This window comes from Symphalangus syndactylus, chromosome 5 (genome assembly GCF_028878055.3).
Source record: "Symphalangus syndactylus isolate Jambi chromosome 5, NHGRI_mSymSyn1-v2.1_pri, whole genome shotgun sequence".
Classification (NCBI taxonomy): domain Eukaryota; kingdom Metazoa; phylum Chordata; class Mammalia; order Primates; family Hylobatidae; genus Symphalangus; species Symphalangus syndactylus.
The window spans coordinates 154,090,189-154,109,827 of record NC_072427.2 but is presented as its reverse complement, the minus strand read 5'-3'; the positions used below and the strand labels follow the sequence as shown (position 1 = coordinate 154,109,827).

The 19,639-nt window shown below is 37.0% G+C and overlaps 1 protein-coding gene across 39 annotated transcripts in view; it reads left to right on the top strand.

Annotated features, from left to right (window-relative positions):
* Positions 1-19,639, top strand: part of WNK1 (WNK lysine deficient protein kinase 1) — a 158,394-nt gene that overhangs the window by 62,118 nt on the left and 76,637 nt on the right. For all 39 annotated transcript variants that reach the window (XM_063639848.1, XM_063639847.1, XM_063639839.1 and 36 more), the window contains exons 3-4: positions 11,255-11,475; positions 14,537-14,694. In XM_063639848.1, the coding sequence (XP_063495918.1) occupies positions 11,255-11,475; positions 14,537-14,694 (379 nt within the window). The remainder of the gene's footprint in view (positions 1-11,254; positions 11,476-14,536; positions 14,695-19,639) is intronic.

The following is a 19,639-nucleotide window of genomic DNA, read 5'->3' as shown; positions in this document are numbered from 1 at the left end:
AGATTCTTTCCACTGGTTTGGATACTTACTTGGTTGTCAACAGTTTGTCTGGCATGCCTAAGATTACTCTAAAATACAATGGTATATTGAGCTTTGGGTAACATAGTGGGGTAAGCCCCTGTGGAATGGCTGTCCCACACCAACAAACTGCAATGTGGAATGTAATAAAAGTTTTTTCCAATACATATCTAAGCTTTAAGGAAAGAAAGGTTAACCTCCAGATAGTAAGCAGAGATAATTCAAAGCCAAAACAGGAACTTATACTCTGGGATTTCAGACCATATATTGGTTGAGGAGTTGATGCTAGTTTTAATGTCCATGCAAGGACAGAAAGCCTTAGAACTAGGTAGAGAGGGGAGCTAGAACTTAGCCTGTGCCAAAAAACTGAACTATCTATGAAAAGAGAGACCTCAGTGCCCTAGCCAGTGAAAGCTGCAAAGAGTTTTACCTGTGTGCAGAGGACTGTGGATCAGAGGGGAGACCTGTGAAAAAATAGAAATTCCCATCAAATGCTACCAGTGTTCTTAATTATTCTGTAAGCTAATCTTTTCTTTTTCTTTTCTTGGAGACAGGGTCTCACTCTGTTGCCCAGGACAGAGTACAACGGCACAATCATAGCTCACTGCAGCCTCAAACTCCTGGGCTCAGGGAATCCTTCCACCTCAGCCTCCCCACTACCTGGAACTATAGTTGCTCACCACCATACCTGTCTAATTAAAAAACAATTTTTTTTTTAGTAGAGACAGTGTCTATTTTGTTGCCCAGGCTGCTCTCAAACTCCTGAGCTCATCCCGATTTGGCCTCATCCAGATTTGACCTCCCAAACTGCTGGGACTATAAGCATGAGCCACGGTGCCCAGCCTGTTTGGTATTCTTCCATCTCATATGTAGATGGCGCTATAACATAAATTTATACCATCTACTTGATACAGGAATCCCAAACCAAAGAACATACATCATAATTGATCAGGAACGGAAAGAAAACACCTGGGGACATTTTCACAGTTCCTTGGTCACAGTGTCCAGAGGCAAAACAGTTTCCAAAGAAGATGACCTCACAATTAAATTACAAATCACACCAATGAAGGGGAATAGACACAACCAGAAAATAGCACTGCAACAATTAAAGATACTATGGACAAGTCTGAAAGTGATTACAAACAATTATTTACATAATGATGTCAGTAAAGATATATGTTAAGTGTATATGAAGTGTATAAAGAGAAAAGAAGGAATTGAAGGAATAAGACACCAAAGAAAGACAGGCATAATTTAAAAGCTTCTGAAGAACTTCTAGAAATAAGAACATTAAAATTTTAAGAATTCTGATTGAGGATCTATACAGATTCCTAAGCAAGTAGATTGAAAACATTCATATTCATTTCTGGAAGAATGGATAACTAGGACCATTGGCAGCATTTGGAGAGGCAAATTGGGAAGGAATGGGAATTAATTCCAAAATGCATGCTTTTTGGACCTTTTGAGTTTCTACTTTTGTTCTCTATGTATATTTACATTGAAGCAAATAAAACACCCATAGCTGAAAAATAAGATGTGAATGTATAAGTTAGAAAATTTGGATTAAGGCCAGGCGTGGTAGTTCACACCTGTAATCCCAGCACTTTGAGAGGCCGAGGCGGGTGGATCACCTGAGGTCAGGATCACCTGAGGTCAGTTCAAAACCAGCCTGTCCAACATGGTGAAACCCCATCTCTACTAAAAATACAAAAAATTAGCTGGGCATGATGGCGGGCGCCTGTAATCCCAGCTACCCGGGAGGCTGAGGCAAGAGAATCGCTTGACCCCAGAAGTGGAGGTTGCAGTGAGCCGAGATTGTGCCACTGTAGTCTAGCCTGGGTGACAGAGTGAGACTCCGTCTCAAAAAAAGAAAAAGAAAAAAAATTTGGATTAAAAGTTGAAATAAATTTAGACTTCTTTTTTAAAATAGACATGAAATTCAAATATCATACAATTAACCATTTTAGAAAGTACAATTCAGTGGCACTTAGTACATTCACAATGTTTTGTAAGTACCACATCTATCAAGTTACTAAACATTTTCATTACCTCAAAAGAACACTCTGTGCCCATTAAGCAGTTACTCCGCATTTCCCTTCCTCCAGCCAGGCAGCGTATTTTTTCTTTAATTGCACATTATCTAAGTTCTTTTTCTTTTTACATTTAAAAAGAAATTTTCAGTTTCTGAGCTTCAGAGGCTTGTGCCAACAGGAGGGTTTATTAAGTAGAAAGAGCGCTAGACTTGGAGTAGAAGTTGTGACTGCTCTCAGCACTGCCTCTGACCAACTGTGATTTTGGGCAAATAGTTAACCTTATTTGGGCCTCAGTTCCCCATGTGTATGTAAAACAAGTGGTTGGACTGCCTGATCTGTGGGACCATCCATTCGTGGATGGGATTTTTTTATTGTAAAAAACATAAAATTTACCATCTTAACCATTTTTAAGTGTACAGTTCAGTAGTGTTAATACATACACATTTCTGTGCAGTTTCTAGAATGCTTTTCATCTCACAAACTCTATGCCCGTGGAACAATTTCCCATTTCTCCCAACCCTCAGCTCCTGACAACTACCAACCTTTTACCATCTCTATGGATTTATCTAATCAGGATATGTCCTATAAATAGACTTAAAGTATGTTATGGATCCTTGTGTTTGGCATCTTTCACTTAGCATAGTGTTTTCAAGGATCATCGTGATTGCACGCATCAGTACTTCATCCGCTTTTATGACTGAATAACATTCCATTGCATGGAAATATCACAGTTTGTTTATTCATCCATTGATGAACATTTGGGCTGTATCCACCTTTTGGCTATTGTGAGTACTGCTGCTATAAATATTTGTGCACAAGTATTTTTTTGAGTACCTGTTTTCATTTCTTTTGGCTGTATACTAGGAATGGAATTGCTGAGTCATGTGGAAATCTTTGTTTAACTTTTTGAGGAGGCATCCTACTGGGAGTGACGTCGTACCTCATTATGGGTTAGATTTGCATTTCCCTAATGATTAATAATGTGGAACATCTTTTCATATGCTTATTGGCTATTCTTTGGAGAAATGTTTATTCAAGTTCTTTGCTCATTTTTTATTGGATTGCTTGTTTTTTTGTTGATTTATAAGAGTTCTTTATGTATTTTAGAAACTAGACCCTTGTCCAGATCCATGATATGCAGATATTTTCTCCCATAGGTTGCCTTTTTTGCTCCTTGATAATCTTCTATGATGTACAGATTGAGCATAGTATCTCTTATCCAAAATGCGTGGGTCCAGAAGTGTTTTGGGCTTTAAATTTTTTCAGATATTGGAACTTTGAATTATACTTACCAGTTAAGCCTCCTAAATCTGAACTCCAAAATGTTCAAATGAGCATTTTTGTTGTGTGTCATGTTGGTGCTCAAAAAGTTTCAGATTTTTGATTGGAGCATTTTGGATCTTGGATTTTCTGATTGGGATGCTCAAGCCTGTGACAAGTTTTAAATTTTGATAAAATCCAATGTATCTGTTTTGTCTTTTGATGGTTGGGCTTTTGGTGTCATGTAAGAGTCCATTGTTATAAATAACCAAGGGCTTACAGATGTATCCGTAAGTTTTCTTCTAAGAGTTCTATCAATTTAACTCTTCTATTTAGGTTATTGTTCCATTTTTAAGTTAACTTTTGTATATGCCGTGAGGTAGGGTCTGATTTCATTCTTTTGCATGTTGATGTCCAGTTATCCCAGCATCATTTGTTGAAGAGACTTTTACCCATTGAATGGTCTTGGTACCCTTCTCAAAAATTATTTAATCATATGTATAGGTTTATTTCTGGACTCTCAATTCTATTTCATTGGCCTACATGTCTGTTCTTATGCCAGTACCACACTGCTCTGATTACTGTAGTAATTTTTGTAAAGTTTGAAAATTGGAAGTGACTTCAGTTTTGTTCTTCTTTTTCACTATTGTTTTTGACAGTTGGGGTCTTCTCAAAATTCCATGTGAATTTGAGGATTAGATTTCCATTTCTACAAGAAAGGCTGTTGGAATTTTGACAGAGATTGTGTTGAATCTGTAGATCACTTTGGTATCACCATCTTTAACTATATTGTCTGCTAATCCATGAACACAGGGTGTCTGTCCATTTATTTATGTCTTTTTTAATTTCTTTCAGCAATGTTTTGTAGTTTCATTATACAAGTCTTTCACATCCTTGGTTAAATTTATTCCTAGATCCTTTATATGCTATTGCAAATGAAATTCTTTTCTTAATTTCCTTTTCAGATCGTTAATTGCTGGTATATATAAATACAACTGATTTTTGTGTGTCAGTCTTGTACTTTTGCATCTTTGCTGAATTCTTGTATTAGCTCGTCTGTGTGTGTGTTCATTCTTTGGGGTTTTTTTTTTTTTTTTTTTTTTTAAAGATGGGGTTTCACTCTGTCACCAAGGCTGGAGTGCAGTGGTGCAGTCATAGCTCACTATAGACTTGAACTCTAGGCTTAAAGGATCCTCCCACCTCAGCCTCCTGAGTAGCTGGGACTCCAGGTGTGTACCACCATGCCTGGCTAATTTTTAAATTTTTCATAAAGATAGGGTCTCAATATATTGCTTATGCTGGTCACAAATTCCTGTCCTTAAGTGATTTCCCTTGCCTCTGGCTCTCAAAGTGCTGAGATTACAGGTGTGTGCCACCACACCTAGCCATTCTTTGGGATTTTTATATATTGGATCAAGTCATATGTGAATAGATAGTTCTTTCAGATTTGAATGCCTTTATTTCTTTTTCTTTTCTTACTGTTTTGGCTAGAACTTGAATTATGATTAGCATTGATTATCCTTGTCATATTACTGATTTTAAGGAGAAAGCTTTTGGTCTTTCACCATTGAGTATATGTTAGCTGTGAGTTTTTCATAAATGTTCTTTATCATGTTGAGGAAGTTCTCCGCTATTCCTATCCTAGTTTCTTGAGTATTTTTTGTTTTTTTGGAAAGGTGTTAGATTTTGTCAAACGCTCTTCTGCATCAAGTTAGATAATCATGAAACCACTTTGTTCTATTAGTGTGATATATTATACTGATTAATTTTCTTATGTTGAATCACCCTTGCATTTCATAGATAAATGGCGTATAATCCTTTTACTATGCAGTTGGGTTTGGCTTGCCAATATTTTGTTGAGAGTTTTTACATCTACATTAATAACGGTGTTAGTCTATAGTTTTCTTGTGGTATCTTCAGTATCAGGGCAATACTGGCCTCACAATGATTTAGAAAGTGTTTCCTCCACTTCTGCTTTTTGGAAGAGTAGGATTTGTGTTAATTCTCCTTTAAATATTTGGTAGAACTCATCACTGAAGCCATCCAGTCCTAGACTTTTCTTTGGAGATTTCTTGAAGGAATGTTCCACGTACAGTTGAGAATATATATTGACTTGTTGTTGGGCAGTGTGTTCTATATATGTCTGTTACCTTTTGATGGCTTATAATATTGTTCAAGTCTTCTGTTTTCTTATTCATCTTTTGTCTAGATGTTTTATCTGTTATTGAAAGTGGAATACTGAAGTCTCCAACTATTACTGTAGTGTCTACTAATTTCCTCCCTTTAATTCTGTCAATGTTTGCTTCATTATTTGGTGGCTTTATTGTTTGATGTATGTAATTGTTATTTTTTATGGATTGGCCCTTTTATCAATACATGATGCTCTTCTTTATCTCTTGCATCAGTATTTTTACTTACTTTGCCTGATACTAGTTTTGCTACCTCACCCTCTTTTATTTACTATTAGCATAGAATATCATTTTTCTTTCATCCTTTGAATTTCAACCTATTTCTGTCCTTAGATCTATAATGAGTCTCTTGTAGACAGTATATAGTTGGCTTTTTTTCTTTTTTAAAAATCCATTCTGCCCATCTCTGTTTTTGGTAGGAGAGTTTATTTACATTTAATTAGTCAAAATGAATGATTTGCCATTTTGCTGTTTGTTTTCTGTATGTCTTGTACCTTTTTTTTTTCTTCTTCTTCTTTTTGAGATGGAGCCTCACTCTGTTGCCCAGGCTGGAGTGCAGTGGCACAGTCTCAGCTCACTGCAACCTCTGCCTCCCGGGTTCAAGCGATTCTCCTGCCTCAGCCTCCTGAGTAGCTGGGATTATAGGTACCCACCACCACGCCCGGCTAATTTTTGTATTTTTAGTAGAGATGGGGTTTCACCATGTTGATCAGGCTGGTCTCAAACTCCTCACCTTGTGGTCCACCCGCCTCAGCCTCCCAAAGTGCTGGGATTACAGGCGTGAGCCACTGCACCCAGCCGTAATATATCACATTCCTAGAGACAGTCTTGTACTGTTTTTTGCTCCTTATCTCCTTCATTACTACCTTTTTAAATATATTTATTTTTCTTTTGTAGTATACCACTTTGATTCCTTTCTCATTTCCTTTTGTGTATATATTTAGATATTTTTTTCAGTGGTTACCTTGAGGATCACAATTAACATCATAAACCTCCAACAGTCTACCCTGAATTGATACCAACTTAGCTTTAATATAGCATACAAATCTCTGATCCTATACAGCCTCACTCCTCCTTCCCATTTTATGTTTTCATTGTCTCAAATTTTATCTTTATACATTGTGTACCCATTAGCATAGTTTTATAATCATTATTTTACATGCATTTGTCTTTTAAATCATGTAGGAAATAAAAGGAGTTATAAACCAAAAATACATTAATATTGGTTTTAATATTTAGATGTGTGATGGACTTTGCCAGAGATTTGATTTGGTTTTATGGCTTCAAGTTATTGTCTAGTGTTCTTTTATTTCCTCTAAGGATTCTCTTTAGCATTTCTTATAGGGAAGGTGTACTACTGTCAAACTCCTCCAGCTTTTATTTACCTGGGAATGTCTTAATTTCTCTTTCATTTCTGTAGTATAATTTTGCTGATATGTGATTCTTGGTTGGCAGTCTTAAGGTTTTTTTGGGGTTTTGCTTTTATTTCTTTTAGCGCTTTAAATATGTCATCCCACTGCTTTCTGCCCTCTATGGTTTTTGCTGAAAAATCAGCTCATAATCTTATTGAGGATCCCATGGTCGTGATAAGTCACTTCTCCCTTGCTACTTTCGAGATTCTCTCTTTGTCTTTGCCTTTTAACAGTTTGAATATAGTGTTTCTCATTGTGGATCTATTTGCATTTATCCTTAGAGTTTGTTGAACTTTTTGGATGTGTAGATTCATGTCTTTTACTAAGTTTGGGAAATTTATGGCCATTATTTTCTTAAATATTCTTTCTGCTCTTTTCTGTCTTCTTTATCTAGGACTCCCATTGTGTATATTTTGGTCAACTTGATGGTGTCCCACAGATCTCTTAGACTCTGCTCATTTCTGCTCCTCAGACTGTACGGTTTCACTTCCTATTTTCAAGTTTATTGCCTTTTTCTTCTGTGTGTTCACATATGCTGTTGAAATCTATTAGTGAATCTTCACAGTATTTTTCAGCACCTAAATTTCTACTTGGTTCCTTTTTAAAGTTTCTGTCTCTGTTGATATTCTCTACTTCTTTTTTTTTTTTTTTTTTTTTTTGAGACAGAGTCTCGCTCTGTCACCCAGGCTGGAGTGCAGTGGCACAATCTCGGCTCACTGCAAGCTCCGCCTCCCGGGTTCACGCCATTCTCCTGCCTCAGCCTCTCTGAGTAGCTGGGACTACAGGCGCCTGCCACCACGCCCGGCTAATTTTTTGTATTTTTAGTAGAGACGGGGTTTCACCGTATTAGCCAGCATGGTCTCGATCTCCTGACCTCGTGATCCTCCCGCCTCGGCCTCCCAAAGTGCTGGGATTACAAGCGTGAGCCACCGCGCCCGGCCAATATTCTCTACTTCAATGGAATATTCTTTGTACTCTTAACATTTAGCAGCCATTGTTCTCAGCATTTAGTCTGCCAAGTTTTGGCATAGGTACTATAATTATCCCCATTTAACCATGAGTTGATTGTTTTTAGTAAATATCTTAGTACTGAAGAACTGATTAAGAGCTCTGCTTATGAGAGTGGAGCTTTTCAGCAACTGGGCTTTGTCTTCAATGTGGTTGGGCAAAAATCAGTCATAATGGAAGACCCTGAAGTGCTTGATGTATCAGAGACATCTTTTTTTTTTTTTTTTTTTTGAGATGGAGTCTCACTCTGTTGCCCAGGGTGGAGTGCAGTGGCGTGATCTCGGCTCACTGCAACCTCCGCCTCCCGGGTTCAAGCGATCTCCAACCTCAGGCTCCCGAGTAGCTGGGGCTACAGGCGCATGCCACCATGCCCAGCTAATTTTTATATTTTTAGTAGACACCGTGTTTTGCCATATTGGTCAGGCTGGTCTTGAACTCCTGACCTCAGGTGATCCATCCACCTCAGCCTCCCAAAGTGCTGGGAGCGAGCCAGCCTCAGCCACTGCACCCGGCAGAGACATCTTTTTTTTTTTTTTTTGTCCTGTCTGCACCGATGGTGCCACTTTTCTTTCTCAAGATGTGGTTGGTTATGGTGATTTTAATTAATATTCATGTTTTTAGAACCACTTTTCATTCTCACCAAACTTAGCTTCTCTGAGTTTAGAAATGTTCCGTTTGTAATATGGAGCAGATTGGATTCCTTCTTGTCCTTATACTTTCCTTATAAACATTGCGACAATAATCATGTTTGTACACAATTCCCGTAGAATAGGTTCCTGAAATGAAATGTGAATCATAATATATGTGTAATTTTCACTTGAATAGCAATTGAGACAAAGATATTATTCCTTCCTGCTAGCTGGGATAATCTTGAAGGTCTTTACTAAAATGATAGATACAATCTAAGTAGATCTTAAAGGATAGACAGGTTTTCTGTAATTAGGGAGGTGCTATGGGAATAGTTAAAAAAAAGAGAGAGAGAAGTAATATAAAGTTCATAGTAGGATACCCTTTTGTTTAAAAATAGGATGTTTGTAAGGAGGACTAACGACAAATAAACTTTCCAAAATTTTATTATAAAATTCTAAAAATTATATAGAAAAGGCAAAAGAAGCATCCAGTGAGCACACACTCAGCACCAAGATTCTATTGTTACTAACTTTTTGCATCACTTGCCTTACCATATTATTAATGTCCATTTATTCATCCTCCATCCATCTTATTCATTCCATAATAAAATTCTAAAATAAAATAATTCAATATGCTTCACCCGTAAACCCTTCAGTATGCATTTCATTAGAGTTCCAGTATTTGTGTACTTTATTTTTCTTTTACCTCCAAACAGCATCAAGATAGAATAAATTATTATTGTACGATTGAATGAGTTTTGAAAAGGCATTCATTTGTGTAACCAAAACTCTTAAGATAGAGAACATTTCCATCATATCAGAAAATGCCCTTATGCCGCTTTCCAGGCAGCCTTTTCCTTACCTTCCATCCAGCATGACTGTTTTGATATATTTTTTAAACCATAAAACGCACTTTTGCTATTAGTTTTCTTCAGTTAGCCCACCCAAATGAAGTAAAATTTTATTTTAGTTCTACTATTTGATTTTTAGTTAGATCTGGATCTCTGCATGTTTTTCATTTTAAGTAGTTGCCCTGAAGATTACATTTACGTTGTTACTTTTGACAATTTATTTAGGACTAATACTGTACAATTTCATGTAAAATATAAGACCTTTGCACAAATAAAGTTTTCATATAACCCCTCTACCACTTGTTCTGTATGCTGTAATTTGCATATTTTATACAAGTACAAGATTACAGAAGTAATTTCATATCTTATACAGGTACATAGATAAGTCATTATTAAATGGGAGTAATTATAGTACCTATTCAACAAAATTGGAATACTAAATGCAGGAAACAGTGACAGCCAAATGTTAAGAGTATAGAAAATTTTAGCTCAACAAATAGAGAATATCAGTAAAGACATAGAAATTACAAAAATTAAACATATTCAGGAACTGAAAAACAATAACTATATAATAGAATATGTAAGCATATCATATATATCACGGTATTATAGATTTTCCTTTAACTAATTGTGTGTGTATTTTAAAGATACTGAAAGGAAAATGTAGTCTTTTCTATTTAACATTTTTAGTGCTCTTTTTTTCCTGAATATTTCCAGATAAAATAGGCATTGGAACTCAATCCCCAGATGTATCTTTTCTACAGTGGGTAGCACCAGAGGTCTCTGTTCAGTTCTTTTAGCATACTTGGGCTGCTTGGAATCTTTCCTACATACATGTATTTCAGAGATCAACTAGAGATTTGGGCAGAGTGAATATACAGAATTTAGGGCTCTCCTTTGGTGCCTGCTTTCTGAGATTTCCTCCTTTCCTTTCTAGATCTGTGCTGTCCAGTAGAACTTTCTGCCATTATGGAAATGTCGTATAACATACACCATCCAGAATGGTAGCCATTTGCCTCATGTGGCTGTTGAGCACATGAAATGTGGCTAGTGCAACTGAGAAATGAAATTTTTTATTTTAGTTAATCTACATTTGAGTAGTCACATTTGGCTAGTGGCAACTTTATTGGACAGACCATCCTTGCAGAAAGGTCTGTTAGACAGCACTGTTCTTGATGCTGTGGTCATTTGAAACTCTAGTCGCCATTTCTGTCTGGGGTTTAGCAGACCTGCAGAATCAGAACAGGGCCTTTTCTTAGGTAAAAATGTATTATAAAGAAGGAAACTCAAGCAGTGCTTTCCCTTTGTCCCTTCCAACTATGACTGATTTTGATTGCTCTCCAGAGCCTTCAAGTAATAGTTGTTTTGTATATTTTTGACTAGAGTTTATAAATACATCTGTGTCTGATAGAACTACTCCACTATTTAACAGAAGCAGAACTGTACCTCTTAATCATTTAAATGGTAACCTAATTTTAAGGAATTCATATTTGGTGCTTTGTTACCATAATTCTCTTACCAATCACTAATTAAATATTTTTGGCCTGAAATATTTAGCTGATATAGCCAACTTGATCTCCCATTTCTTTAAGAAAAAACTAGTTACCTAATACTGTCATTGTTTAGATGAAAAAGCATTTGGAAGACTTATTTTTCTGTGTCTCTTAATAGAATTTTTATTTTAAACTACCATAGCCTTGCTTACTAAAAGTATTACTAACCTTTAATGTTACTGAATCTTAGTATGCTAAATTTGATATTCCCATCTCCAGTCATGTTAGAATTTAATGGAATTCTTCAAAGCAACAAACTCCTATCATTGATAACTTGTTTGGTATACTTTGCTTTTTCTAGGTATCTGAAAAGGTTTAAAGTGATGAAGATCAAAGTTCTAAGAAGCTGGTGCCGTCAGATCCTTAAAGGACTTCAGTTTCTTCATACTCGAACTCCACCTATCATTCACCGCGATCTTAAATGTGACAACATCTTTATCACCGGCCCTACTGGCTCAGTCAAGATTGGAGACCTTGGTCTGGCAACCCTGAAGCGGGCTTCTTTTGCCAAGAGTGTGATAGGTATGTTTCAGGTGTACCTTGGAGGCTGACTGGCTTTCTGATATTCCTTTTCTTTAGAATCCTGGCCCTGTCAGAGTCTTAAGTGATATAAACCTTTTAAGAAATTCATAGCTTGAACTCAGGAGGTGATCTGTTCTACTTATGAGATGTAGGATTCTCTATATTTGTGCTTCTTGGAGTCATCTTAGAGACTATTGATAACATTACATTACAAGAAACAAAGTGAACTTTGTTGATAAAACCTAATGTAACAGCCTTTGTTGTTGTTGTTGTTGTTGTTGTTGTTGTCGTTGAGATGGAGTCTCTCTCTGTCACCCAGGCTAGAGTGCAGTGGTGCGATCTCAGCTCACTGCAACCTCCACCCACCGGGTTCAAGCGATTCTTGTGCCTCAGCCTCCTGAGTAGCTGGGATTACAGGCATGCATCACCACGTCTGGCTAATTTTTGTATTTTTAGTAGAAATGGGGTTTCACCATGTTGGCCAGGCTGGTCTCGAACTCCTGGCCTCAAGTGATCCACCTGCCTTGACCTCCTAAAGTGTTGGGATTACAGGCGTGAGCCACCCCGCCCAGCCAGCCATCTTTTCATTACACTCTGTTGATACTTAACATTATGCACTATTTATGTAATACATATAGTATGTCACTTCATGAAAGAAATGGAATTTATATTTAGTTTTACTTTCTAATAAAAGATAAAAATTAAATTTTTAAACATATAAAATGTCTGTTGGATATATATGTATATTCAAGAATATTGGCCAAGCGCAATGGCTCATGCCTGTAATCCCAGCACTTTAGGAGGCTGAGGTGGGAGGGTCACTTGAGGTCAAGAGTTTGAGACCAGTCTGGCTAACGTGGAGAAACCCCGTCTCTACTAAGAATACAAAAAAAAAAAAAAAATTAGCTGGGTGTGGTGGTGGGTGCCTGTAGTCCCAGCTACTCAGGAGGCTGAGGCAAGAGAATCGCTTGAACCCGGGAGGTGGAGGTTGCAGTGAGCTAAGATTGCACCACTGCACTCTAGCCTGGGCAACAGAGCAACACTCTGTCTCCAAAATTAAAAAAAAAAAAAAAAAAAAAAAAAAGAATAGCCTCCTAACATTTTGTGAAAATAAATATGACAATTCATTCTGAAAAGTTGGTTTTATCAACTTTTTTCTTAGTCTTACTCTTCAGAAGTTATGATCTATCTAAAAGAGTGTTTCTCAACCTCAGTACTACTGAGATTTGGGGTTGGACAATTCTTTGTTATAAGGGGCTGTCTTGTACGTTGTAAGACTCTTGAGCAGCATTCCCAGCCTCTACCCACTAGATAACAGTAGCACGCTCCCTGTGTACCTGACTTCTAGTTGTTATAACCAAAAGTGTTTCCAGACATTGCTATATACGGCCCGTAGAAGACAAAATTGCCCCCTGTTGAGAATCACTTATCTAAAGAACAAGGCTGTCCCTTTCAGACTTTATATGTTAGAAACTCAAAGCTGGAAAAATAATTTAATGCCTATTTTGATAAGCCTTCACTCTATGAAGAGGGTATCACAATTTAAAAACTTGAAGTCTTCATAAACACTCTTTTTACTCCCTCCAAAAGGTGACAATAACAAAAGAAACCCATTAATTTTTGAGTGAACTTGGATACTAAGTATTACTAGGAAAAGCACAGAACACCAGTTATTTGTACATCTTTCAAAAATAGTGTTCGCCTTGGAATATTATGATAACTAGGGTTAGGAATGCTTTCACATTTTCTTATAATACATTCACAAGAAGAATGGGAAAAGTGTCATTTAAAGCTGAATTTCTTTTTTTGCCTTCTTCACAGGAAACATTTCTTTGACTGTCTTTGGCATCCTGAAATCTCTGGCCCAATAGAGTTTTTATTTTCTTTGTTGATTAAATCATAGTGTGCATGTCTGTTTCTTGGAAATGCCTTATAATTTGAGGTATGCACATCTAATTTTCTGGAAGCATTACAAAACCTAGTCTTGTGGGATCACACACTGTGCTCATAAATCAGTCTGTATTTGGGTTCTATATTTGTGTATGTGTTTGTCTTTTTGCCTGTAGGATGTCCCTCACTATATTTCTTGTGTCTGTAGTAGGCTTATTTGTGTACTGCAGGTGGGATGGTAAGTATGTGAAGAAAAGGGCTCTGGTAAGTGGCCTTTGGAGACAATTACGTTTTATTTCATTTTTTAAAAAATGTATTGAATATCGGGTTTTTCACTGCAAGGCCTTCTTAAAAAGTGAAACTAATCAGATTGAGTGTTAATCCCAAGAGTGTAGCTGTAAATATTAACCCTACAGCTACCATACATTAGTGGGCACACAAGTATCTTGCTTTTTTTTTTTTTTTTTTTTTTTGAGACGGAGTCTCGCTCTGTCGCCCAGGCTGGAGTGCAGTGGCGCAATCTCGGCTCACTGCAAGCTCCGCCTCCCGGGTTCACGCCATTCTCCTGCCTCAGCCTCTCCGAGTAGCTGGGACTACAGGCGCCCGCCACCACGCCCGGCTAATTTTTTGTATTTTTAGTAGAGACGGGGTTTCACTGTGGTCTCGATCTCCTGACCTCGTGATCCGCCCGCCTCGGCCTCCCAAAGTGCTGGGATTACAAGCGTGAGCCACCGCGCCCGGCCGTATCTTGCTCTTTTTAAACCCATCATCTTATCTTACAGATGTACCATTATATCTGCTTTGTTCCTTGCAGAGTGTCTTTCCTTTTCCTTCTATTTGTTTTCAATATGAATTATATTAGTTTATATCTTAGCCAAGGCTTTATTTTGACATATTGTATAAAGAAATTCATTTTACACAGTAAACCAATAAATAGATCCTTGACCATATTCCAGTTTCATATAAAGGCCTTGCAGTGGAAGATCTTTTATGAGACATTTGATGGAACAGACTGACTGAGAAGATTTCCTTCCTCTTTTCTCCCCCTTTCCTTTTTTCTCCCCATTCCAATTTCTTCTCTCTCACAGGTCAACCCCTCTGCTTCTCACCCTGGTGAGTAACGTCTGAAGCTTCTGCTCGCATTGAGTCTGAATCGTTCTTTTAATTTAAGGTACCCCAGAGTTCATGGCCCCTGAGATGTATGAGGAGAAATATGATGAATCCGTTGACGTTTATGCTTTTGGGATGTGCATGCTTGAGATGGCTACATCTGAATATCCTTACTCGGAGTGCCAAAATGCTGCGCAGATCTACCGTCGCGTGACCAGTGTAAGTCTTCCCCTAACTGATTGTTGAACTTGGGTCATATCTAACAATCCCAAGGTGGATGACATCAAACCATGTAAAAGAGGACAATAGTGGAAGGCATACTGAGTGAACTGTTGGGGTTGTGGGGAGATGGTGTCGAGGTATGTGTAAGGCTATTGCTCATGATACAGGGAAAGATAAAGATCAAAGAACCACTAGTTTATCCTGTACCCACCTTGCATTCATTTAAATCTTTATTTTTATGTTTAAAAACACACCCTCATTACCTACTTTTTAACCCCCTATTAATTCAGCTAAACTCCCATTGTCTCCCACCACATAGGTCAGAGTTAAAAGTAATGTTTTTAATTCAAGATGCTTTGTCAAATTAATTTGTTCACTGACTTTTCTCTGAATGACTTGAGTTGATTTATTAAATCTTATGTATTAGTACCTACAATATTTAAGGCATAAATAAATACCTTATTGTACTTTAAATTACCCATGGTAGTTCATGTCTGCTGACAGAGATATTTTCTACAGCTGTCTAATTGAAACCTGAAAGGTAGTTGTTATGATTCACTTTACTTTATCACTACATACTTCATTATGCTACTCTAAAATACATTTTCTTACATAACCATATTATGCCTGAAAAAAATTAACAATCATTTCTGCATCATCCAACACCCTGAACCTGTTAAGATATTCTCTCCATTGTTTCAAAAATGTCCATTGACAGTGTTCAAAATAGGCTCCATCAAGGTCCACAAAATGTATTTTATTGTTGTAGTAGTTCGTAATCTAGAACTATTGCTTTTACTTTCTTTTTCTGCATGTCCGAGATTTATTGAGAAAATTAGATTATTTTGAGGAATGTTCCACATTCTGAATTTTCCTTGTGGTGTCATTTAACTGGTTTATTCTTCTATATTTCTGTAAAGAGAAGTTTACCTTAAAATAGTTGGGGTAGTTAACAATGTAAAAATAATTTTGTCTTTTTTACTCGCATTCATCCAAGAGTGAACGTTGTCGTTTTCCAGAGGCTATATAATACTGCCCGTATAATATTGCAGCAGAGTACATACAGAAGCAGATAAAAAAATTCATTTGTAGGGCCAGGCGCGGTGGCTCATGCCTGTAATCTCAGCACTTTGGGAGGCCGAGGTGGGTGGATCACTTGAGGTCAGGAGTATGAGACTAGACTGGCCAACATGGTGAAACCCCATCTCTACTAAAAATACAAAAATTAGCCAGGCGTGGTGGTGTGCCCCTGTAATCCTAGCTACTCTGGAGACTGAGGCCCGAGAATCTCTGGAACCCGGGAGGTGGAGGTTGCAGTGAGCCAAGATTGTGCCACTGCACTCCAGCCTAGGTGACAGAGTAGGACTCTGTCTCAAAAAAAAAAAAAAAAAAAAATTCATTTGTCTTCCATTAAACCATATATTTAAAAAGATTACAAAAATGTAAAACAATACCAGTCTTATGACTAAATTTTTCTTGTTTTGGAAAATACTGAATTTTTAATTTTAAATATTATGTATTTGTAACAATGAATTATAATTTTTAATGAATTAATAAATATTTTTAAACTTTCTCAGGTTTACCATCTGCCATGGTAAATATTAATAGATGTAACACACATAGACAAAATCCCTCTGAGGTCCCCAAAAACGTTAATTTTAAGAGTATAAAGGGGTCCTGAGACAGAAGTTTGAGAACCACTGTTCAAAAGTCTTGATAAAATTTAGGCTAAACATTTTTTGCAAGGACACTTAATATGTGGTGCTGTATATGTTATATTGCACTAAGAGGCTCATACTATCTCATTATCTCATTTTTAGTAATGTAATTTAATTGAATTTTGATATAGGAGATGTAATTATAAATTGCTTATTTAGATTTTGACAGCTGAACAGAATGGAAATGTTTATTTTTAATTATTTATTTATTTATTTTTTGAGACAGAGTCTTGCTCTGTCGCCCAGGCTGGAGTGCAGTGGCGCCATCTCGGCTCACTGCAAGCTCTGCCTCCCGGGTTCACGCCATTCTCCTGCCTCAGCCTCCTGAGTAGCTGGGACTACAGGCGCCCGCCCGGCTAATTTTTTGTATTTTTAGTAGAGACGGGGTTTCACCGTGTTAGCCAGGATGGTCTTGATCTCCTGACCTCCTGATCCACCCGCCTCTGCCTCCCAAAGTGCTGGGATTACAGGCATGAGCCAGAAATGTTTATTATTAAAAACTGATAGGAAACATTTTGCTTTAGGTAGACCAAATTTTACCTCTTCATAAAGGCTTGGAAGAAATCTTTGGAGTCAAAGATTAACTATAATTATTTATTGCTGTGAATATTCCTTTAATATCCTTGTTGTATATTTGTATGTGATTCTGTTGTTGATGGATATGGAGCTACTTTGGACAATTAGTTTAATTTCATATGAAGTATAAGAACTGGTGGAGGTTTCATACCCAGTAAAAATGACAGCTATTGTTTACAGAGAAAGCACATAACTCTCAAGTTACTTCTGGCTTTGTAATTGGGATGGTATTTTGTCAGTTATTATTATTGGGTGTATGTCTACAAGTCTCTGGCCTGAGGCCTTACTGTTAAATTTGTTAACCTCTTCTTAATACTCACCCAGATTCTAATACACGATATAATTGTAATCCCTGTAGCACTGACTCTCAATTTGGGCTGAATGGGATCAGGAGAAATTTTTTTATGCCTTCAGATGATTCTGATCAGTACCCTGATCATTATTCTACATTTATGCCCTTAGAAAGCTCATCTGCTTTGCCTGAGAGAGTTCTGAGAGAGTTCTGTATCATCATTCCCAGTTCATGTCTCTTATTATTCCCCTTTCTTCCCCTGATGTGTAGTAATTTACATTCTCTCTTTTTTTTTTCCTTTGAGCATAGAGTCAACTGTTTATTGGGTAATTTCCTCCTTTATTTTGTTTAAAATTGTAGAAAACTTAAGAGGTATATTTGATTTATTGTTTTTTGCTCACTGCTTCCACTACTTCCAGTTTATAAGGTTCTTGCTTCAGAATACCTCTTAGATGCAAGCCTTCTTCATTCCCATTGCCACAACTCTGATTTCACATCTTCCTTACTGCACACCTTGCATTATATTCCAGAAGTAGTTTACATTGTGAATTTATTTTTTCATTTCACTTAAACTTGTTGAGCTTTCTTGCTCTCCTTTCTTGGTATAAGGAACTTACGATACCAGTTTGCTTATATCAGAGCAAGTACAAATTCTTAATCTTTGCTATTCTTCATCTTCATCCAAGCACTTTATTTTAGTTAAATCAGTTCTCTTCATTATCTCGCACATATGCCACATCCTTTCCTGTATTCCTATCCATTTGTAAATGTTATATAATATTGTACCTCCACTATAAGCTTTCCTGCTATCCAGTCAATCCGTACACTTAACAGTCTTCCTACGTGACATTTTATCTGATTGGTTTCACTGTGTAATGATCTTTGCCTTTTCTGAGCTGATTCTTCTCAATTGATATGAATTATAAAATTTTGTTTATTAGTGGTTATTCTACGTATAAATTCATAAATTCATTTAATGTACTTACTGCTTATTATTTTCATTGCTTTATATTCCTTAAAATATTTTAATCTAGTACATCTGTATAATTTCATCCTTATCTGTAGCACTATCCTAAATACAAAATAAATCTCAGTGCCAATAAATGCAACATTTTCTGAATCCCTGCTATGTCCCATGCCCAGAGCTTGATACTAAGTAAAGGTGAATAATCATACTCCCTGTCTTCAGCAAACTACCTCTAATATAGAAGATTAATATGTAAACAAAGAATTATAATTACATTATGGTGAGTATTGTAATGGAGACAAGCAGTAAGGAGAGTAGAGGAACAGTGGTTAACCCTGCTATGGATTAGGGAAGATTTCACAAAAAGAGCTGTTGTATGAACTGTCAAAAAGAGAAGGTAGAAGAATGGTGAGAGGCCATTCTAAGAAGCAGGAATAGGATTTACATGAATGCTGAGATGCCAAACACCGTAGTACAATGGAAGGAAAGGCAAATTGATCAAACAGAGTGAAGCTGTTGTCTTGTGGTTGTAAAGGAGGGACAAATCAATTGCTACTTAGTTTCTCCTGCTCCCAAATCCTGTCTCATCTCAGAGCAGAGAGTTTGGGGTTGGTAATTAAGAGGCAAACTTCTGACTCCTGATATGTGTATTTTTGCTGCTATTATATTGTTGTATTTTAATGGTGAAAGAGACCTTATCTGTTTATAGGCTTTTGGAAGGGGCAAGAAGAAGAGAGAGAGAAGTAGAAATCATGGTGGGTGGTGGTGGATAGGGTAGAGTAATATCCAGGATTCAGTGGGCTTGTGACATGGTATAATGGTAAGTCTTGATAGGGAAGGTTTTCTCCTGAGATAAGGGAAGCAAGATGGGTTTTGGAAGCAAAGTCTTGGGTTCACATCCCTGCGCTAGTTATTGCCATACTATCTTGAGCAATTCACTTAATTTCTCTATACTTCAATTATTTTGTTCTCTGTAAAAGAGATACCATTACCCTCTTACAGATTGCTTAGTACAGTGGCTGGTACTGGTACTGATAGTAGGCTCTGGTTATTTTCTATGAAATATGAGTTGTCATCTTCTTAGGGGTGTGTGTAGAATGAAAGATGGCCTTTAAGGATGATAAAGGTTTAAAATAACATCTATGAAACTTTGAACTGATTAGGAAATAATAATTGTGAAGCAGCACCAGGCATCCAGCATCTTCCTTTTTAGTATTGATAAATGCTATTATGTAAACAATGAATATATCGTTTGTACTCGTGTCTGTGTGTATGCAAGTGGAAAAGAGCAAATTTTTACCTATTACATACTTCTTCCTTGTGAATAACCAATAATAGGCTGGGCCTTTAGGCTCACGCCTGTAATCCCAGCACTTTGGGAAGCTGAGG